The sequence below is a fragment of the Aspergillus aculeatus genome, assembly GCF_001890905.1.
Source record: "Aspergillus aculeatus ATCC 16872 unplaced genomic scaffold ASPACscaffold_20, whole genome shotgun sequence".
Lineage (NCBI taxonomy): Eukaryota > Fungi > Ascomycota > Eurotiomycetes > Eurotiales > Aspergillaceae > Aspergillus > Aspergillus aculeatus.
In genome coordinates, this window is record NW_017962995.1 from 46,973 (window position 1) to 68,544 (window position 21,572).

At 52.0% G+C, this 21,572-nt stretch overlaps 6 protein-coding genes across 6 annotated transcripts; 3 read left to right on the forward strand and 3 right to left on the reverse strand.

The window, feature by feature from the left end:
- Positions 1-2,294: 2,294 nt before the first annotated feature.
- ASPACDRAFT_126681 (putative endosomal sorting complex protein TSG101) lies at positions 2,295-4,672 on the reverse strand. The gene is made up of 4 exons (XM_020196968.1): positions 4,489-4,672; positions 4,315-4,423; positions 4,000-4,238; positions 2,295-3,945 (listed from the first exon to the last, which is right to left on the reverse strand). Exons 1-4 carry the CDS (start codon positions 4,540-4,542, stop codon positions 2,542-2,544), a joined length of 1,806 nt encoding a protein of 601 aa, XP_020051714.1. The 5' UTR covers positions 4,543-4,672; the 3' UTR covers positions 2,295-2,541.
- A 1,018-nt stretch (positions 4,673-5,690) lies between these two features.
- Positions 5,691-6,978, forward strand: preB (alpha-factor pheromone receptor STE2; the record flags this gene model as incomplete). Its single annotated transcript, XM_020197724.1, has 2 exons — positions 5,691-6,435; positions 6,527-6,978. 2 exons carry the CDS (start codon positions 5,691-5,693, stop codon positions 6,976-6,978), a joined length of 1,197 nt encoding a protein of 398 aa, XP_020051715.1.
- Positions 6,979-7,341: 363 nt separating this feature from the next.
- sly1 (syntaxin-binding protein) lies at positions 7,342-10,087 on the reverse strand. The gene is made up of 4 exons (XM_020205970.1): positions 9,934-10,087; positions 9,657-9,873; positions 9,211-9,593; positions 7,342-9,160 (listed from the first exon to the last, which is right to left on the reverse strand). The coding sequence occupies exons 1-4, from the start codon at positions 9,971-9,973 to the stop codon at positions 7,650-7,652; spliced, it is 2,151 nt and encodes a 716-aa protein (XP_020051716.1). The 5' UTR covers positions 9,974-10,087; the 3' UTR covers positions 7,342-7,649.
- Positions 10,088-13,795: 3,708 nt separating this feature from the next.
- Positions 13,796-18,257, forward strand: ASPACDRAFT_36120 (uncharacterized protein; the record flags this gene model as incomplete). The annotated part of the gene is made up of 10 exons (XM_020200179.1): positions 13,796-14,515; positions 14,570-14,751; positions 14,807-14,937; positions 14,978-15,497; positions 15,957-16,059; positions 16,115-16,665; positions 16,725-17,125; positions 17,166-17,425; positions 17,486-18,106; positions 18,165-18,257. 10 exons carry the CDS (start codon positions 13,796-13,798, stop codon positions 18,255-18,257), a joined length of 3,582 nt encoding a protein of 1,193 aa, XP_020051717.1.
- A 685-nt stretch (positions 18,258-18,942) lies between these two features.
- On the forward strand, positions 18,943-20,244 carry ASPACDRAFT_1860058 (DUF218 domain protein; the record flags this gene model as incomplete). The annotated part of the gene is made up of 4 exons (XM_020197725.1): positions 18,943-19,136; positions 19,218-19,325; positions 19,467-19,518; positions 19,714-20,244. The coding sequence occupies exons 1-4, from the start codon at positions 19,048-19,050 to the stop codon at positions 20,242-20,244; spliced, it is 780 nt and encodes a 259-aa protein (XP_020051718.1). The 5' UTR covers positions 18,943-19,047.
- On the reverse strand, positions 20,070-21,559 carry ASPACDRAFT_1876073 (spindle checkpoint protein MAD2). Its single transcript, XM_020198075.1, has 8 exons — positions 21,450-21,559; positions 21,369-21,394; positions 21,294-21,319; positions 21,199-21,237; positions 21,118-21,146; positions 20,919-21,064; positions 20,791-20,864; positions 20,070-20,733 (listed from the first exon to the last, which is right to left on the reverse strand). Exons 1-8 carry the CDS (start codon positions 21,496-21,498, stop codon positions 20,445-20,447), a joined length of 678 nt encoding a protein of 225 aa, XP_020051719.1. The 5' UTR covers positions 21,499-21,559; the 3' UTR covers positions 20,070-20,444.
- Positions 21,560-21,572: the final 13 nt, after the last annotated feature.

Below are 21,572 nucleotides of genomic sequence, written 5' to 3' on the forward strand. Positions count from 1 at the left end.
ACAGCTTAAAGAGGTCAAAATGCATTGGATGCGAACTGATCTGTTTTCAGTGCGACGAAGTTTGATTCAGGTGGCCTTGGTGTGATGGTAGTACCTGGTACAAGATTGCTATTGAGAATAGGGGTGTGTAGGTCCATACGTTTCTTCAGTCTAGGGTGTATATGAAAATAGCCAACTTCGCTGACGAACATAGTGCAAACTCATCGCTAGTCACTCTATAGAGAGGGATACCTTTACCGATCAATTTGTAGCAACGTACAATACTCAGCGGCGGATGCTCACTTCAACTCAGTACTCAAGCGACATGCGCCGGGTATAGATTATACACCCCTTTAGATATACATATGCATGTCATTCAGATATAAAAGAAGAAACCCAATCTAATTCCCCTTGCAATGATTATTACTAGGGATGTCTTCGCCAGGGAAGAAACATACAAAGCACCTCATTCCTCCTTACCAACCTCGGATACCACCACCAGGTCTGTAGGTATATAGTTAGTTCCCATACTACATACATCTCGCTAAAGATTTGTGCCGAGAGTCAACTAGCTGCATCCGGCAATCGACGATAATGCGACCGGTGCGATGATATTCTAGATTATCTCTGCTAGTCCGATCTGATAAGCCCTGGCTTGCAATTGATCAAATCTTTCCCGTGGCAATGCAGTGAGTGCACAGTAAGTTACGTAGAAATCCACACACCAGGTTTCCAATTACGAAGTAGATGACCGGGATACTCGTAGAAATATCACTGCAGACAAGAGAAGCCCCAGCAAGTCACTGAGCCGATGATCTAATCTCGGACGATCGCTTACACGAGTCTCATGATCGCGCATCGCCACAATGTTCGTCTCAGTTTCAGAGAGATATAGTATAAATCTGGAGCCGGTCGTGGGATGAGACACTAATGCACACATGCATAGGATATCCACCCAGCCACGCGAACACGAGGCATCATCTATATAGTTATAGTTCATGTAAACATCCACAACGGCACATCTCAACGCCTTCATCTTGATCAGGCACCCCACGTACATACATTATGCAAGACAGATATTCTACGAAGCACTCAGTATTGTCGCACTGCACTGTACATGCATTCTCTGCAATATCGCAGACATCTCCGAAACCTGCTGCTGCTACTGCGGCCCCCTGCATGAATGCACTTTCAGCCCTCGATTTCAGGCACACATAAGGAGGAGTGCATTTGGCGGTCAGGCAATTGGGCCGGCCTACCTCAGCCGTGTGTGGCTTGGGAGGGGGCGAAGTACCGTAACGGGATAAGCAAGCTGGTGAGCTCAACTAATGCTTCCGGTACTTAACTCGGCTGTACACCGCTGCATGTCTGACTCTCGGGCAGCATCAGCAGCACCAGCAGTTCGTAAGTCCGAATGCGGCAAGATCTTGAGTTCGTGTCCATGTCGTCGCTTTGGGATAATCTGTGGTGAGTGGATGATATATTAAGAGGGTGTTCATATTGCTGTGTAATAAGCAAGATTGACAAAATGTGGCCCAGCGAGGCTTTGCATGGAGATTTGACCATGCGTGCACTGCTGACAGGAGGAATTGCGGATATGGATTGCCGCCCTTGTGTTAGCCAATGATGGTGGATTTAGGGATGGTTGTACGCAGATGTTAAGAGGGTGGGTGTAGCGAGTGAAACACCATCCCCAGAAGTGGAAAATGGATACACGAGCCTTGTACATATGTGCGAGTACGTAGGTACCCAACGGAAAGGATCCTCAGTGGAGAGGTGGGTTGAGGTGACAGAGGGTAGGGAACCGCCGCCAAGCAATGGAGTACTGAGTTTAACCGTTCAACAGTGCAGACTGGGACACTAGCCTGAGTGACCCCCAAAAATGCAAGTACTGCTCAGTAAGACTCCAAGCCTCCAAGCCTCCAAGTTTTGTGTTGCGGCATCAGCCGACATGCAATTCTCCAATGTGGCGAATTGAGCAAACAGTTTGTCGCCTACCATGCACATTACCTTGCAATAAACATACTGGCACTGATCTAGTATACTCAGTAAATGCCGAAGTGTATATGTAACTGCATAGCATAGACAGGCTAAGAATAGCTACCCAGTAACTTAGTTATTTACTGATAAGTATGTAAGCACAGTACCTAAGATCAATGGCTAGACCAAAAAGTGGCTAGCCCGAATTTCGATCCAAGCAGGGAGGCCCCGAAAATCGGGCTGAGATGACGCTCAATCAGAGCCATGGAAAAGTGGGCCAGAACTCACTTATACGAGAAAAGCATCGAACCGGAAATCATATGTTATGTCAGCTAGCTGGTCGAAAATTGGCATGAAGTCTCGATCTCCTTGGGACCTGAGGTGGCTTGTTCAATCGCCCAGCGGATATCTTAAATCCTAGGATGTATTGGTCGCATCCTCACCACTTGATATTCATGCTATATATACAATCGCAGCCGAATAGACTATCGATCGTTCGTCTATTTACATCTCACTCCTACGCACATTTCATGTTTGATTGCCCAGCAGAAAGGCTCGACCAGACATTGAAAGCCACACTTATTAGGAAACCTCTTCAAGTTCCAGCCCCATCCCCTTCCCGATCTTTTGAATCAGTGCCCTTTTCAAGAAGGCTTCGCGCGCAAGTCCACGTGTGTGCCGCGACCAGGTCTCCATCCCGATAACTCCCTTGACCAACGCTGCTTGAAGAGCATAGATAGCTTGCTGGATGCCGCGTTCTTCTGCCACGAGATCGTAGAGCTGTTTCCCGACGACGGTCGGAGCCACGAGAACCTCATCAATGGGGGGCAAACCAGACGCTGCCGTGGTAGCATCGCTGGTGCTGGACGAGGGCGCTCCCGATAGTGAGGAGATACGCGTCTGCGCGTCGCCAATGACTCCATCGGCGCGGTGGAGAGTATGCTGGAGGATGGAAGTATTCGACTGTAACGTCGCATTGAGGGTAGTCAAAGAAGAGATTTCCCCCTGAAGCGTTGCAATGGCAGCGTGAAGAGAGTGAGACTGAGAGAGAAGAGAATGCGCTGCCGATCCAGATTGTGCAATGTTGGTCTGCAGGGTTTCAGAGAGAGTCTTGGAGACAGCATGGAGCAGAGCGTCCTTTTCTGGATTGGGAGGAATGGGGGGTGCGGCGCCGGTAGGTGTGAATGAGGGGAGCTCGAGCTCGAAAGGTGAGGTAAGAAGGTCGGGCGTTTCAGATTTGGGACGTTGCTGCTGCTGTGCCGGTAGAGCTGGTTGATGTTGATGCTGGGGTAAGGGCTGAGCGGGGCCCTGATGGGGCGGCCTCTGAGAGTATGCAGTATGTGGCAGAGGTGTCTGTCGTGAGGGCATCTGGGCTGGGACGGGCTGATGAGACAGGCGCCCAAATTCCTGTGGTGGTGCGGTGGGTGCATTGCTCAAAGGCTGAGCGTATGCTTGTCCCTGGGGATATTCTGTTGCTGGCGGAGGGGCATGCTGCGGGTGCTGGTACTGACTTGTAGTCGGCTGCAGAGGGATGCTGCTCTGTTCCGGAGGGTACTGCGACGGCCGGGCTCCAGGGATGTTGATGCTTGATTGCTGCTGGAAAGACAATCTTCGAAGGTCTTGTTCTTTGGGTGGTAACGGGGGAAGCGGAGGGGGAGAATTGTATCGTCCTGCGGGTGAGGACCGCTCTGACTGGGATTCTGGACCCGTGGTCTGGCCAGGCTTCGGAGGAGGCGGAGGAGGCGGAGGAGGCGGAGGCACTTGAGCAGGGCGCTGCGTAGACGCAACGGATGGGACTTGAGTCACTACGGAGCGCCTAGGAGATGATTCGAGCTCGGGGGGTAGTGGAGGCAAAGGAGGAGGTGCCTGCACTTGCGGTGACAGCGGTGGTCGCTGCTGTACATGTGACTGATGCTTGTATCTCACTGGCGGCTCCTTTGCGAAAACCTCTCGCAAAATTAACAAGAAGTCAACCAGAGATGATCTCTATGATAACTTGTCAGATTCGTGCGCGGGTCGCAGATTTTCGAAAGTACTGACCTCCCATGCTTCAGCCCAGTGTGCGAGGTAGTGATGGTAAACCCTCCCCTCCAGCGTTACGTGCTGACCTACACGCACTGCCATATCTTGGGTTGGTGTAACGTAGACCATTGGGGGTTCTCGAGGATAAGTATTTGGTATCCACAATGTCACAGGAAATCTGTAGACGGTGCCGCGAAACGACACCGGGAGCGTGCCTGACAGTTGGAGAAGCAGGGCCGAGAAGCCGGTTTCGTAGGCTAGATAAACAAAAAAGTGGTTAGCACCTGGACAGAACGAGAAGCAGCCACATTCGACAAGGGAGTTGACACGTACTATAGACTTCAGTTCGTGGAGCGATGGACGGATACTGGGCGAGCGCGTTCGCGACATCATGGTACGTCCGGTTGGGGTCTTGGTAGGTTAGTCTGGGATCGTAGTGGTCCTGAAGGTAGGCAGTCAGTGACGTGATGAATGGATTAGCCTAAAACAAGTTGCAAGCTTTCTCACCCGCGTTAAGACGCCGTAGAGCCAGTTGAGTGTCCTCTGCGGCACTGCAGCCATGGCGAGGGAGCTGGGATGGGAGGGAGTGGGAATCGCATGGCGGGGGGGAATGAGTTGGAGTTGGAGGCAGGCGGAGGAGTTGAGGTCAGCGGCGGCCGAGCATCACTCAGCTTCCGCTCCACCTCCCGAGGTCTCTCTGATCCCCATAAATTCCCGGAATTACCACCACACATGATGTTTGGCAATGAGACTAGCTTCGACTGAGCTGTTACGAGCCTACATGGCCTGATAAATTCTTTCTTGGCCAGTGATAACTGCAATATTAGCTATGTCCACCTCTAAACAAGTGGACTTCGATGTCAAATTACCTTCAAGGTTCACATACGTCTGCTATCTTTTCGTCGAAATCCCACCGTCAACATGCCCAGAGCATATTTCCTGACTTCGATGACCCCTGACTCAAGAGTCATTCGAGCTTACAGGCAATATGCTCTATGAGTTGGCATTCTGGATCTCAGGAGCAGTGATCGCGCTTCAAATATCGCACCACTAGGGAGCTGCCGGCCTGGACTGTGGCCCTATTACAGCAACACATCGATATCGATGTACAACCACAAGCGTCCCCAGATCTCTCCCAGTGCTTTATCAAGAATGTACCGAAGACTGAGGTCATGAGCCCGTGGTACTCCCAGTCGCCAGAATGGCACGTGTTGAACACCGTGCGCGGATCATGGCCCTCCTGTTGAGCTTGCCATTGTTCTTGACATTGGCCATGATATTGTTTGTCTCAGCAGTCAAGGCTGTCGAGACCTCCTTGTCTAGCATTGTTTGCTGGGACAAACCGATGATTGGCATTGTACAAGATTGAGGTCTACAGTGTTCTACTTCTTATATTGTTATACCTCATCCCAGGTTCAGTAGAGGCATTGTCTGTCTCGGGGTTTGCACCGCATGGACAATGTCACCGGCAATGAGCCATTGATTATGCATTCATTGAGGCGAACCTGGATACTATATTCAGCAACACGTCTCATGTACTGAATCGTGTACAAATCGCCGGTTAAATGGTCTCTTCGTCTTCCTCTCCAAAATGGACAACCACGTCTAACCCCAATCACGCTCGCTACTTCATCTCCTCACTCTTTACATTGGACAGCAACAGCAAACCAAGGCTTAGAAATAAGCAATTCGTTGATCGAATCGCCATCATGAGTCCAGAATTCGAACCGTTCACTCAGAACATCACCTTCCACGCTGCGGACGGCACTCCCTTCAATGTCCCCGTGGAAGCTGTGGACCAGTTCATTCAGTATTGCATCCGCATTTGCATCAATTACGGGGCCCAGCTTGGAGCCAGCATTGTCTTGCTGGTGATTCTCCTGCTCCTCACGCGGCCCGAGAAGCGTCGCTCCAGTGTCTACCTCCTCAACTGCTCAGCCCTGCTTCTCAACATCGGGTTGCTTCTCTGCCAGGCCCTGTACTTCACCTCCCCGTTCGTGCACGTCTACGCCTACTTTGGCAGCGACTATTCCCGCGTGCCCCAATCCACATACGCCAATTCGGTTCTCGGAGTCGTGCTGGCCACCCTCCTTCTCATCAGCATTGAAATTTCGCTCGTCCTGCAGGTCCAAGTCGTCTGCGCTAACCTCCGCCGCCGCTACCGGCGCCTCCTGCTCGGCGTGTCCATAGTCGTGGCTCTGGTCCCCACTGGCTTTCGCCTCGGCCTGATGGTCGAGAACTGCAAGACCATCATTCAGGCCCTGACTAGTGCGCCCTTGATCTGGATCCAAAGCGCTGCCAACATCACTCTGACCATCAGCATCTGCTTCTTCTGTACCGTCTTCGTTACCAAACTGGGCTATGCCATCCGTCAGCGCAGACGCTTGGGGGTCGCCGACTTTGGCCCAATGAAGGTGATCTTTGTAATGGGCTGTCAAACGCTCGTTGTGCCCGGTATGTACACAACTCTCCTCCCCTTCAGAGAACCCGAGCCTAGTTGAATCTGCCCTAAGCGGTTTTCTAACTAAACCATCTAAATATATAGCCCTCTTCTCCATTCTCCACTACGCAGTCAACGTCCCCGAGCTCTCCTCCAACGTCCTCACCCTGGTAACCATCTCCCTGCCCCTCTCCTCCATCTGGGCCGGCGTCGCCCTCGACCACCGCTCCGGCAACAGCAACACCAATAGCAACAACCTGGCCAGCTCGACCTCCTCTCGCCGCAATCTGTGGCAGGTCCTCTCGTTCTCTTACTTTGAGGACGAGAAACAACCCTCCCATTCGGCCTGCACCACATCAACTTCCACGTCCGCCTCCCTCCCAAGAGGCAACAAACCCGGCACCGGCACCGGCACCGGCACCGGAACCACCTGCTACGCCGATCCGAACCAGAGCTGTCAGCAAAAGCATCATCAGGATCTAGAAATGGGATATGGAATTGCGGTAGAGCACGATATCTCCGTGCGGAGCGTCAAGCGGGAGAAGGTCGTGCTGTGAATCCCCGCTCGGGTTTCTTCTGGGCCCGGAGTAGTCGGGGATGGATTGATCATAATCGTGAAGCCGGGCTCAAGAAGATTGGGAAGAGGGAGGGGCTGTTGTTAGTAGGGACTGGAGATAGAAGGGTCTTCGTACGTACTTGGATCTCAAGGGGCGACGGCTGACGCAGCGTGGTCCTTATTGTTCGCCTTCTTACTTTTTTACATTTGACTTTCGTTTCTGAAACTTGACACAAACGTCGTTGTGGATGCAACTAGAGAAGGGGGTCACGGTGCTTTCTAACTTCTTTCGTGGATAACTAGAACTCCGTGCTAAATTATCGCATCGGGCTGTTCACTACTTTGAGAGGGAATTTTCATTTTTCGATTCTTGATCTGCTTTGCACACACACGCAGAAACTAGTTTTGTGCTAATCTTCATCTTCATTCTATTCCGTTCAAAAGCAGAGAGCAATCGATGCACGGTCCATTCACATGATCCAAGTATAAACTCCAGGAGTAAAGGTTTAGAATTACCTACTGAGTAGCAGCTCGCGGCGCCGAATTCTTCTGAACTCTTTTTGTCACATCAAGCGTGTCGAATCAGGCTCAAGGTACAACAATACTACCAATACTACGTGCCTCGAGAAGGTAAACGCTGGAAGAGCTAAGGAATTCCGCCCCGGTCACCGCTCAACCTTCCCGCCCCAGCTTCGCCAGAGACTCCGTCAAGAACTCATTGGCATTCATCAGATCCGTACTACCGTAGACCACCCTCCGGCGGGGCCCAGTGAACGCACCCGGCCCAGCGCCCCGGACACCACCGGCACTACCACCACTACCATCCTGTTGACCATTCGCCCGACGGACCCAGTCCTGCAGGTTCCCGTACTCGTCCATGCTACCGCCGCCGACGGTGAAGACGATGGCCTCGTTGAAGCCCTGGCGCCGCTGCCCGAAGGTCGCTGTGGTGCCGGGGCCAGCACCGCTGCCGCCGAAAGCACCCTGGCTCTGAGCATTCCGGGATGCGGAGGCCGGGGGCATGGCGCCGCGAGCGTTGGCGCTGCGCGGGTCAAAGTACAGATAATTCTCCGTCTTGGCGATGGCGGAGCTGGACGCCGAGGCCGGGTCCATGATCGACTCGGTGATCTTGGTCAGGGTGAGGTCCTTGTTAGCTGGGAGAAAGTTCTTGACCCCGGAGATGAGGGAGTCGAAGTTGGCGCCGAGGGCGCCGGAGGTGATGCGGTCGGTCAGTTGGTTGGAGAGCGAAGAGAAGCCGCGGAAGAGATTCGACGATTGTTGCTGTTGCGGCGCGGCGCCCGCCGTCGCCGTCGTCATCATCGTCATCCGCGTGATCTCGCGAACTTGGCGGACGTACGACAGTGGGCTGACGTCCTGCACACCTACGCGCGTCAGGGCTTCTTCAAACTGGCTCATCTCGGCCCGGGAGACTTCGGTCTCCGTGCTCAGGAACCAGATGATGAATAAGCGGAGCTTGTCGGTCGGGTTGTTGCCCTTTGTGGAGTCGTTGATGAGGTCCATGATCTGCGTCTTGGACTGTTTAGTGATATTCTCTTCGAGCTCAAAGAAGTTATCCAGCTGGCGGTCTTTGATACCCTTGAGGAGGGCGGTGGCAATGTTCATGTGCATGTCGAGAATGGCTTTCCGTTCCCGCAGTTCAGGTAGTAGCGTTATGGCTGCCTTGAGGTGCTGCGCTGAGGCGCTGGTATCGTTCTGCAGGTCTTCAATAGAAGAGGCTCCGGTCTTTTTGGTTATCTCATTGGCATCCTCTTTACATCGCGTCAGTTCCGCATCGATGTCCTCGGCAACCTGGGGGAAGGGTGCACCGGCATTGCGTTTCCAGAAGAAGTCATTGCTATTCAGGTCGTACGCCCGCTTCGTTACACCCTTTGCTGGATTTGTATCATCCGTTGTTTCTACTGTGATCCGGTTGAGACGCATCTGCAAAACATCTTGAACAAGGGACTGGTAGGTCCAAGAGTGAGACAGCATGGGAACTAAGTCCACGTTGCGATCGACAATGACCAGGACCGGTCGCGATGAAGGCACGCCGGGCGTGGCCTTCTTGCTGGAGAAGAGATTGTCTTTCGAATTGAGGATATGATCGCGGAGCTTGCGATCGAGTTTAGTAGCTATCAGCTCCGCCGCCCCGCCTTTGGGACACCTAATGATGGGAATCGAACCTATTTGCACGTTAGCCAAGATACGATTACGGTCGGAACCCAAGTCCTACCCATCGTAACGCTGACGCTGAACAGCCCGCTGACAATCCGATCGACGATAACATCCAAGTCATCGTCGCTTGTTTGTGCACTGTTGATCTTCCAGTAGGCATCGTTGCCTAATCCCAGGCTAAAGAGGTCTGGTTCCGCAACGATGAAGTTCAGGTACTGGTCAAAGACCTGTGCGACATGTTCTGCGGTGCCTGTAGTTGCGATTTGAGAGGCAAAGTCTTCCAGCAGGGGTCGAGGTACGGAGGAGAGGAAGTTTATGTAGGCGGGGGAATAGAGACCGCGGGTGAGGTCATTGGCGATCGCCTGGATGTTGGCAGCGGTAGGCTCGACGAGATAGATGACAGGTACATCGGGTATCGGATAGCGATTGGCGTTGATGTTGCTTGTGGTCTATGTCAGTTGAAGGTCTGGCCAAATATAGGTCCACACGCAGGGGACCCCGTACAGATGGATTGTGACCCCCCATGTCCTAAGGTCATTGACACGCAGGACGCTGCTAATCACATCTCTTCCTAGGTTATCAAATACCAAGACTTTCCAAATCGGATCCCCGTCCTCGTTCAAGACGGGAGTTGAGAACAGACCCTGGGCAGAGCCGTCGGGGTGGGTTTCGTCGGTGGGATGTGTATCGTGATTCAAGTTTAGTAATTTTTGAATGGAAGCTGAGGGAGATTAGACTTGTGCGATCGCAGCGATGATCGAGAAGGGAGGCTGAAACCTACCGACCTGACGGTCACGGAGAGAGGTGGAATGCGATGCCATTATGCGGACTTGCTGCAACACCCCGGACGGTTTCACGATCACCTGAATTGACTCAATATCATGACCAGTTGGAGTTAGGCGATGAGAGTACTGGCTGTGAAGACCGAGAGCAAGATTAGAAGTAGGTAGTGGGGTATAAGAAGAGGTTATTTGCAAAGACGAAAAGGACAGCGTAGAGTGTCACGGGTAAGTTGCGCAGTGTAGATCCAGATCGGGGAAGTAGTTGGGTCGGTCGGGTCAGTCGATGGTCTAACTAGAGTACGGAGTAGTTACTGCGTGCCACGCAGTTACGTATTTGGTAAGCGAGCCGGCCACCGGCTGGCTTGGCAAGCACCCCTGTATGCTGCCCATACCGGAATTCTGATTTACATACACAATGTGGAGTATATTCGAACGTTTATATGACTTTTTAAACGCTGGGACCACAAGCCTTCTTAGCCGGGCATCTCGTACGTGTATGTCCAAGGACTCCACACGCGCTGCAGCGAGGTGGTGCTCGGCGGCGTGGTTGACCATCTTGAAGTCCTGTATCACCGGCTGCTACCTCCTCGAAGGGCTGGACGTTTGCGAAGGTCTCACGGGCTTCCTGAATAGTGAAGCCGTTGAGGCCGTTCATTTGATGCTGATTGCGCTTCTGCTTAGTATTCTTCCTCTCGACGGCCACACGGAGTTGGCGGATTTCATGTTCCAGAAGAACCGCACGGTTCAACGCAGCTTCTGCACCTTTGACAATATACGATAAGGCAGTTTGCATGGGTGAAGCCGGAGCATCAGGGTGTTGAAGCAATTGAGATATCGCCGACTCATATTTCTTAAATTGCTTCAAGTTCCTAGGCGTTTTGGTAACGGTTGAAGCAGTGCCTTGGCTGCTTGGTCTGCTCTCCTCGTAAAAGATAAGGTTATCCAAAACCTTGCTTGGGTCAAAAGGAACGATTCCTGATGTCCTAAAGGCACTGTGTATATTCGTTGATTTGAACGCTTGGACACGGGCGTCTGGATATACGTCAAGAAAGTTAATCTTATTGATATGGTGACATCCAGTTCGTATAAGGTCCTCAATCCGGCGGCTGTACGCTTGCTTCAACGGTGAGAATACAGCTACATCCAACGGTTGACAGAGGTGAGAGGAATTGGCCGGGATGCACACCGGAATAACGTCGTTCTCACGGCATATATCGTCGAATTGAGGCGTCAAATGGGAGTCATGTCCATTAAGAATCAAGAGGCTATATTGCCCAGTTCTTCGGTCCTTGATATAAGGAATAAAGTGTTCCTTAAGCCAATGCTCACCGATTTCTCGATTGGTCCAACCATTTGGTGATATAGCAATACGCCATGAGGATGGTAGACTGCCTTCATACCACGTCTGAATATGAGTATTCGCCTTCAATATTAAGTATGCTGGTAACGCCCATCCAGCGGCGTTGACACACTCAATTGAAGTTATCCATTCGCGGTTTTCAGGCTGTATAAAAAAAGGACTTCTTCTGCAGGATGAACGTGTCACCACCTTAGCAGTAGCCACCAGGCCCATGGCGAAGCCGGTCTCATCAAAGTTGTAGATATCTGCATCTGCAATTGCGTACGTAGCCACGGCGGTTTGTATGCGTTGAAACCACGCCTGAATAACCTCAGGATCTTCACATTTCGCACGTTTATAGTTGATTTGACGAGTGGGCCGAGTTTTTAAGGAATTATGCCGGGCAATAAAGTTGTATACCCATTTCTCTCCCACCGAGGAAGTTGTTTTTTGACAGCGTTTTTGTATCAATATTGAAGCCATATCACGTATCTGGAGATGCCTTGGCGATGCACCACGTTGATCCAGTGATATAATCCATTTGACAAGCGATTCCTCCTCCAAAGAAGTCAGTTTATGACTGTTGGCACGTGTTTCTTTGCGAAAGGTAGTCCCCTTAAGGCGTCCCTGAAGAGTTGAGCGTGGAACATTGAAAACCAACGCAGCTTTACGAATTGAAGTAATTTGACCTTTTTGAATAGCCTCAATTGCAAGGCACAGTCTGCCTTCTTGTTCCACCGATTCTTTTGATGATTTAGGCATTTTTGGTGGAGAAACTGATGTCTGAATATCCTCGGTTTCATGGACGTGGTGGTGGTTGAGGGGGTGGCCGGTTCGCTTACCAAATACGTTAACCCGTACTAATGAGTAGTTAACTTCGTACCGAAGACACTCTCCACCTGGCACATCCTGAGCTCATCCTGAGCTGTCCCGCTCAAACTAGACAAACCAGACAAAAGGTCTGTTCAACATCTCACGTGATAGAAACTATCGCTGAACGGGCGTAGACTTAGGTTGAGGCGCCCGCCCAACAACGCAACAACCGAATTGCCGCCCGCCGGCTTTTTCAGTCTTACCACCACCCCAGCCCACCTCACCCTCACCCACTACCAATCCTCCTTCTTCCTCCCCCCTCTCTCCTCCTTCCAGTTCCCTCCTTCTCCCTCCCCAAGAATCAATCCCCTTCCACCCCCCTTCCCCCTCCCCCCAAGTCCCTTCCATCACCATCACTTCCCTCCTCGTAAAGCAAATGATTATGCTGCTCAACTGCCGTTTCGAGTGGCTCTTTGTATAACATCTCTTCTGATCATTTTCTAAAGTCGAGATTTAAGGAAGCTGAAGAAAGAAGGAAAAGAAAAGGCAAGGCAGTACGAGCAGGAAGGAGTTTTCGCCCCTCTCCCCTTCTCCAGCTCCAGCTGAATTGCCTCTGCAGAAAAGGTCAGGGCAGAGGTTTGAAGACTAGGAAGAGTGACAAGGTTACCTACAAACAAGCATAAGCGTTTGCTTTGGAAAAGACAGACGGCAGGCAAAGAGAAGAAAAGCAAAGAGAAGTGAAGCTATACGGAGACTACAAAGTACAGTACGTACTTGGGCCGGTGTATTCGAAACCAGAGTTGGGCCCAGCCTCTTCCTGTTCTAAAAAACATAACTGCTGCTTTGCTGTGGTGTCGTTTTAACTACTACTACACTGGGCCGACAGCGCGCGCGCAAGAGAGACGGGCGTGGACGTGACATACTAAGGAGGAAGCAAGGCCAATTCAGGCACAGGGCGGCAACGATTGCGGCATCGACCTCTCCCATCTACTCTACCTCGTCGCATTCTATTTTCACTTGCTCGCTCACTCATTCTCACTCTCTATTTTTTGAGCCAAACAATCTAGAGATCAGAAAGATCGGTTTCCAGGTGTGGTTTCCCCCCTTTCGTTTTTTCTCCTTTCATCCCAATCATGCGCGATACTCCACCTAAAGTGAGGAAGACAAGGCTGGGAACTACTCTTTTTGCCACTCATCTTTGAGCCTCGCTCTGGCCGGGTGTTACCGCTTTCCCTGTTATTCCTTTGAATTCCGACGTATCAGCAAACTCACAGGCTGACAAACTCGGCCAGCATCCTTGATTCGTTGCAGCGGGCTCCTGGACCAGATTTGCTGCGCCGCCGTTGCTCAAGGAGCTTGGACCAATAGACTTATCGTGATTGCGCCCCCCACTCAAGTTTGAAGTCCTTTAAGAGCGGCATTTGATCTTGTCCCAACTTGGCAACCTCCCGGCACGTGGATGCATGTGACTCTTAACCACTTTGGGTCAAATCCATCCTGCACTGGGATACAACAGTACAACAGAAAGCTTCCCTGGCTTATACTAGTACCTTATCATAACATACCCCCAACAATCCCCCCCCCCACCGTCCTTACCTTATACCACTGGCGGCCATTGTTGTCGTTTCTGTTGCTGCTACTGCTATAAAGCAGGAGGCAAAGCGTGGAGATAGGCCGGAAGCATGGAGCAGTCGCCGCCGCAAAACATCATGCCCGGGCTGCACCGCGCGCCAGTAGATCCCGGCTCGTTACCGCCGCCTGAGTACTGGAACAGCTTCGAACCATTGTATACAAACTCCGATCCTTCGCATCAACATGCACATCCTCAACAGCAATTACATCAACAGCCTCCCCCCCAACCTCAGTCGCAGTCGCAGTCCCGATCGCAATCCCGATCGCAATCGCAACCACAGCCACAGCAGTCACAGCAGCCACAACAACAGCAACAGCAACAATCATCACATCAGCCGCTAGGAATTAGTTGGGATCATCCGGTTTTCGGTCAGAATCCCCCATCGCGGAGTCCGTTGCCGACCCCTCAAGATCAGAATCATGGCCTTTATTCCTCCTCCTCCACCCCGCAATCATGGCGAGCAGCTGCGTTGCATCCACAACCCATCTTACCGGCAACCGCTCAACCGATCGGGATGACTTCCCAATATCGTCAAGCACCGCAATTCTCCTCAGCACATCCTGCATATGACACGCAGCCCCTCCCGGCATCGGACAGCGCCCACTTCCCATCCTACACATTTCCTCGATCCTACTATCCTCAGAACCTGCCAGTGCCTGATGTCTTTTCTCAATCTCATATGCATTCGCCTCCCGCGGCGCAGCCACAGCCTCAAGCGACACATTTCCAATCCGACCCACACCTACACCATGTCCCGCAGTACTCACTACCTACAGGCTACGGTGAAAGAAATTCAGTATGTCAATTTTCCTTTTCTGAACTCTGACAAGCTGTGCTAACTGGTTTCAAGCACGTACCGATGGATTACAACACCGAGTTCACTCGGTCAACTCCTCCCGTATCTAATCAAACCATTAACCCGCAGTTCCTTAGCTCTGCACAGCAAGCTGCTGCTAATCAACAAGCCGCCCTTCACCCTAATAACCTTCTCTACCTCAACCCATCTGAATATGATCGCACAGATGAACCAAAGTAGGTCTATCTCGCCTGCCTTCCCCAGTCGTACGCGCCCTCTGACACCATTCAGGCTCTACACGTTTTATCGGGAGGACTTGCAGATGCCACCGGCAATGGGACAGTCCGTAGCACTTAGCCAACCGATTGCTCCTAAACCGCAATCTGCATACGAGTTTGTGTTACCCCTCAATGGTATGTTGTGTTACACCGCGGTTGCTGAAGGTCCCGCTGAACGAACTAGGTCCCAATCTGGCTCAATCACTGGCGGCTGCAAAGGGCGGAAAGACCAAGAAACCGGCAACGAAGAAACAGACAATCTCTCAATCCACCAAGACGACCGTCAAGGGAAGTAGTAAGAAGGTGGACGGGACAGCTGACTCCTCGGAATCAGAGACCGACAGTTCCGACTCGGAGCTTGAGATCGAGGATCGGGCACCCGAAGAGCCGTCTCCTCTGCCGGTGTCTCGTCCTAGTGAGCCTGAAGCTGCTGCGAAGTATGATGCTCTTAAGGCCGTGTGGTCTCCACGTAATCGACGGCCCAATGTGGACAAGGTCAAGAGTGCGCTGGTCGCATTCAAAGACGTTGTGAAAACCGTAAGGGATGCATGGAAAGACAGCTCCCAAGCCATGAAGGCGGCCGAGAATACCGGCAATAATGATAAAGCAGCCCAGCTGAAGAAGGATGTGGTCTTACAGCGCCGTCTCATGGATGTGGTCGTTTGTGCGACTCTGGAAATGGGCCATCCAATAATCGTCGAGAAGTATGTCCTTTTTCTTTTTCTTTTTCTTCTTCTTTTTCTTCTTCCTTTTCGCTTCTGCCCCCTGCCGCACCTAGCATGTCGTTGCCGTCGTGACTTTATAGTCAGAAACGAAATATGAGCCTTCCCCATGTAGTCTACCTAGTGTGGGTTTTGGCATCTATTAAAGGAGTGTTTGTCAGTAAGGGTGAATAATGCTCACTCCTCAGAATGGAGAGTCCAACCTGGTCGAGTCGCTTTGTCCCAAACCAAGACAACATGACTGGGAAGGGTTCCCCTTTCCGAGAACAAAGAAATTGGTCCCTGCCGATAGAGACTGGGTGCTTCCGCAATGCTCGTTGAGTATGGACTGGCCACCGGCTTGGCTTCACCAGTCTTGGGGGCTGCAGATACGTTAAAAATTTTCGTTGCTTGAGCCTGTTTACAGTTTGACGGAGGAAAATAGATTACTGACATTTACAGGTTGGGTGAACATCCCATAGCTGTGGCAGCCATGTATTCGTTCTTGCTGGACCGACACCAGGCTGCTGACATCAACGGAACATTGACCCTGAATATACTCAAGGTAAGCGGTGCCGCCCAGTATCCCTTGAACTGACAACGCTGATCTCCATTCGTAGTTGCTTTCGCGCTTTGTTACTATGGACGAAGATGTGCTACAGAAGACCAATGTTGCCAAGCTGTTGCCTAGATTTGTTAAAAAGGGTGGCCCAGCTGTCAGAGACTTGGCGCAGAAGATCATGGACAATGCTGCGGCTTCTACTAGAAGGAAACAGGATACTGCGAAGCCAGCGGCCAAAGACGGCTCGCCTAGTAAGCAAACAAGCACTGTCACCGCTACGGCTGCCCCCGACGGCGCTCGGGCAGAACTCGCTGGATCTAAAAGACCTCGCGATACTGAAAGCAATGGACAGCCGGCAACGAAGCGAGTAGTCGTAGCGTCTCATGCCAAGAATGCTGCGAAGCCCGTTGGCGCTGTGGCACCTGCGCGGCGACCACAAGAAGCAGGCCCGGAGAACAAGGCAGCGGCAGCGGCAGCGCAGCCCTCTCGTCCGAAGACTAACATTGTGGCGCCGAAGCCAACCAATCTATTTGGAAGTCTTTCATCGGCCTCGAAACGACCGGGAACATCGAATGCTGAGCGAGCAGCGGCAGCAGCGGCGAAGACCAGGTAAGATGATTGCACGAGATGACACAGAGACAACCGAGTGATTAATGAATCCCAAGCAGCAACCCCTCGGAAAGGAAAGAACCCCAGCCTGCACCCCCGCGGCCAACTTTCTCATTCGGGGACCTTATGGCAGACCTGAACAAGCCGAAGGAGACGACTCCTGCTCAGCCGGCCGAACCCAAGTCGCCCGAGACGGAAGAAGAACGGAAGAGGCGCCTTCGTAAGGAGGCTCGACGCCGGCTGCGGGTCACCTGGAAGCCTGACGAGTCGCTAACTGAAGTCCGGCTCTTCACCCATGATCCTGACGAAGAGCTTGGTCCCGGCGATCGCATGCAGCGTGAAGCGGGTGATGTGAAGGGTGAAGGTAGCGTGCTGAAGCTTCACCGTGATCTCGACGAGGAGGAAGACGAAGAAGGCGGCTTTCGCGAGGAACAGTTGCTCGAATACCTTCTGCCGTCCGGTAAGTCTCACTGAGGATGCTCGGGTGTCGGCCTTTGGAGTCACTGACAATCCTTTAGAAATCGACTTCGAGGACATGCCTTACGAGGAACGTGGCCGGAACTTCATCAAGCGTGGTGGTATTGAAATTCCAGAAAGTGCGGAGAGGAAGGCTCAGGAGTATCGTGAGGCAACAACCCTTATGGTGTTCTATACTTCGCCTGCAGACGTGCCGTCAACGCCCAAAGAGCCCCCGCCACCCGACAATGAAGAACCCACAACTGTTGCGGTCTCCTTTGGCGAGGTTCCGGATCATGTCAAGGTGCGTATTCCGTTTTTGTATGTCGCACGGACCGACTGCGTGCTCACAATATCTCCGCAGGCCCGTCAAAACCGATATATCGCAGCGGTCAAACCTCAGCCGCCACCTGCAGCCGCGCCAGCAGCCGCGCCAGCAGCAAGCGCCCAAGCGCCATTCGATATTTCGAATCTTCTGAAGATTATCCAGAGTGCGCCCCAACAACCAAAATCAACCCCTCCCCCCCAGACTCAGCCGGCAGCCGCGCCCATCTCGGATCTTGAACGGACGTTCAGCATGTTCCGCCAGCCGCAGCCGCAGCCGCAGCCGCAACCACAGCCAACCTCTCAGCCACCCATGTTGCAGATGCCCCAGTTTCCTGCAGCCCCTCAGCCTGCAACAGGCCAGGGCATTGATCTCCAAAATATTCTGGCTATCATGAATGCACAAAAGCAGATGCAGCCGGCGGCTACTGCCCCGCAAGCTCCATCGTCTCAACCCAGCATTGCGCCCAACCTCGCTGCCATTTTCTCCCAGATCAATGGCCAGAACCAGCCCGCCGCGGGCAACCCGCCTCAACACAATGGGCATTTTGAGGATCCGGAGCGCAAGCGCCTTCGCGAGTCTGGTGGATGTGATGGGACCGATGATGACAGGTACAGCTATTCCAAGCGAAACAGGCATAATGATCTTGGCAAGAAGCACGTAAGTATCTCTTATCAAATCCAGTCATTATGCAGGCAACGAGCTAACTGGCAGATAGCCCAAGGCAGGATCTGTACCTTGCCGGTATTGGCAGAGCGGGAAATGCCGCAAAGGTGATGATTGCACATATCGCCACGATCCGTTGGTTTAAACGTAATATTGTTCTCCCCCTCTTCATCTTCTGATACCCTCTGCCGACACCTTCTTTTCACTTCTTTACTTTTCATACATCATTGTATTTGCTCGGCAGACACCAAAAAACACTTACTCTTTTAAAATGTACACTGCACCCCTGCATATGCCTCTGCTGCTGTCAATTCTCGGCGTCATTATGTCTGGCAAGCTGGTTTTCCTTGCAACCATCTGTGTGTGTTGATGACATGATACCATAGTTACCTCTGTGATTGCATATCATGCATGGGATTCGCATGGAGTTTGTTGATTGTGGTTGAGGTTCTTTCGTGGTTTACTTCTTCGTTTTCTCTTTATTCTTCATCACCATCCTACCTTTTCTTCGGATCGTTCACATTGCTCGGCTGGGCTATGGCCATATATTGTTGTATGGTTTTAACCAGATCGATATGTATATTACTGATGTTTAGCTGGAAGATTATCAATATGAGGCCAGCTTCGATCGGACGAAATCGGTGTGTCAGAGCTTGCGCCTGAGCTTCTCCCTTCGTACATGTTCTCAGTCAATATCATCATCGCTATTCCGGTCCAATTTCTCAAGGCGCAATTCAGTAGTGTAACCACTGAGGTTAACTAATCGGCTTAGGTAATACACTAACACTTGAACGATCAGTCAGGTGCTTTTGATCTGTATGTAGCTGTATCAACTGCGTACCCAGTAGTCTCCAAACCTCTCCATCATCCACCTCTATCTCAATCCTCAAACCTGCACCAGAAACGCAATTCCATCACTGCACAGTGTCCCGATAATGACCCACCCGCTCACCCACCTAATCATCGTCTGCTGCCACGCAATATACAAGGGTGGTCCAACCCACGGCCTCTCCGAGGACGAATGGTCCGTGTTGTATACTACTTCTGAACTTCTGTTTGACTACTCGTGCCAGGAACCCAGCTCCGGATATTGACTCTGTTGAAGGGAAATCGAGCCCTTCCAGAAAGGCGAAACGCCCACGTTCACCGCACACGTCAAGGCGGGCCTCCGTCTCGCAGCCCAGGATCCGGACAGTCTGCTTGTGTTCTCGGGGTATGTCTACCCAAACCCCCGCTATCTCTAGCATGATCTCCCCGCCGGGGAGTGCCCTCGATCCGGGCTAGTTGGTCTCCAAGAGAAGAAGGCACATCCGGGATGCAAACTGATCAGGAATGATGGGGTGCACATATACAGAGGCCCTACGAAACCGACCCGCACGCCTCTAGCGGAAGGGGAATCGTATCTTGTAAGTTCCTGCCTAGCTTATAGCACAGTACCCGTCTATTCCAAGTTAGGTGCAGTATCTACCTAACACTACACTCACCCACAATTCTATCAAAACGATATTCTCGAAGAAAACGAGCATGGACCGATGAACCCCCAACACAGTCTCACACAAACAAGCCCAATTGTCACATATACATACTCATAACCCAACTAGAACCTGGCCCGCGCCAACAACTACTTCCAATTCGCCCCAGACATCGACCCTACACGGCTTGTCGCCGAGAACCTCGCCACGGACTCCTACCAGAATGTCCTGTTCTCACTGCTCCGGTTCCGGGCTGTGGCTGGCAGGTACCCGACGCGGGTGACGGTGGTGACGCATGCGTTCAAGCGGGCGCGGTTCACAGAGGTGCACTTTCCGGCTGTCGGGCTGGGAGGGGTCGAGTCGAGAGTCGAGGTCGAGGTCGTGGGCATCAATCCACCGGAGGTGGTGACGCCATTACGGGAGTTGATGGCGGGGGAGGAGGAGAGGGGGATAGGGGTGTGGAGGGGGGATAGGTATGGGGTTGGGCGGGTGTTAGGGGGGAAGAGGGCGGCGAGGGGGTGGACGGTGGGGATGGAGGAGGGGATTTTGAGGGATGTCGATGGGTTGGAGGGGGTGGTCGAGGCGTTGGTTCGGTGGAAGGGAGGGAGGAGTGGGAATGAGTGGTTCGACGGGTTGGAAGAATTGCCTTGGTACGGTTAGCGATATTAAGTAGCTGAAGGAGTGCTTTGGCTCATTAATGTTCGTTCATTGTGTGCGATTTTGGAAAGAATACATGGGTTGGATTTATGAAGGTCCCCGAAATGTCAAGTGTCCCAGATGCTCCGCCTTCCTCTCATTCCACAACGCCAGTTGAAAAGAAGAAACAAAAGAAAAACAAAGGAATTCAATCAATCAATCAATCAATCAGCCAGGCGATAGCTGACCAGAGTCTCGACCCGGTGGTTGTTCGTGCTGAAGCTCCGGAGTTGAACCTTCTCGGCGTTCTTGATCTCTTTCGCGTCGCTGTCGCCCCATTCGACGGGGACCTCGGAGTCGGCGTCCGCGTACACCAGGACATTGAAGGTGCAGTATCCGTTCAGCACGGGCAGGAAGGTCACGGAGGCGGTGATTTGCCGGAAGATCGCCTGGATTTCCTCCTGGATCTCCTTCTCCGTCTTCTCCACGCTGGCGGGTTGGGGTTCCTTGTCGCTGTTGTGAGGGTGTTGGTTAGCTTGTGTGGTTTCGAGAGAAGAATGTAGTCTGTACCCTGGGGTAGCATTCTCTTTGTCGCCAGTCGACTTGGAAGAGTGGCTCTTGGAGTGTTTGCCGAAGATTTGGACCTGGTGCCTGCGGTTAGTCTCCGTATGCTTGGTGAGGGAGGACCTCAGGCGTACGTCAAATTGCCATCTCTCTACGTGCTCTCCAGTCTCCTTGTCTGTGATTACAACCACAAGTTTCGATATCTTCCCTCCCATCATCCATTTGTTCAATTGCGACATGATCTTCTTGATGTAGGCTTTGACTTGGTCGTCGGAGGTGACTGGGCTTGATCAATGGAGGATCGAGGGCATAGACTGATGGAATTAGACCAACCGAGCATGTTGAGGCCATATTTCTTGACCCTGTAGAGACAATTAGAGAGCTCGTCAAAGAGTTCAGGTAGAGTGCACTTACGTAGTGAAGTCCTCCGGAGGATACACGCCCCGCTGGAAACTGGTCGAAATGTCAATGGACGATGTAGGCTGGGCCATCATCAAACAAACACTTACAGGATAGAATTGATGGAGTATTCAAACTATGTATATTAGATACCAGAAAGCCATATCACTTGGTAAGGTACTCACGAATTCTGCGACCAACTTCGCTGATCCTATCTATCTGTGAGCGTTCTGCACCGGTCTGTCTTGGGAGGCCATGGATCGTACCTTTCAAGGACAGCTTGTGAACCTTGGATTTATCCTTTGCAGCCGACATAGTGGTATGATGCGATATGAGGAGGGACTTCGGATGCTGTGTGTTGCGGGCAAGAGCTGCAGATGCAGTGGAAA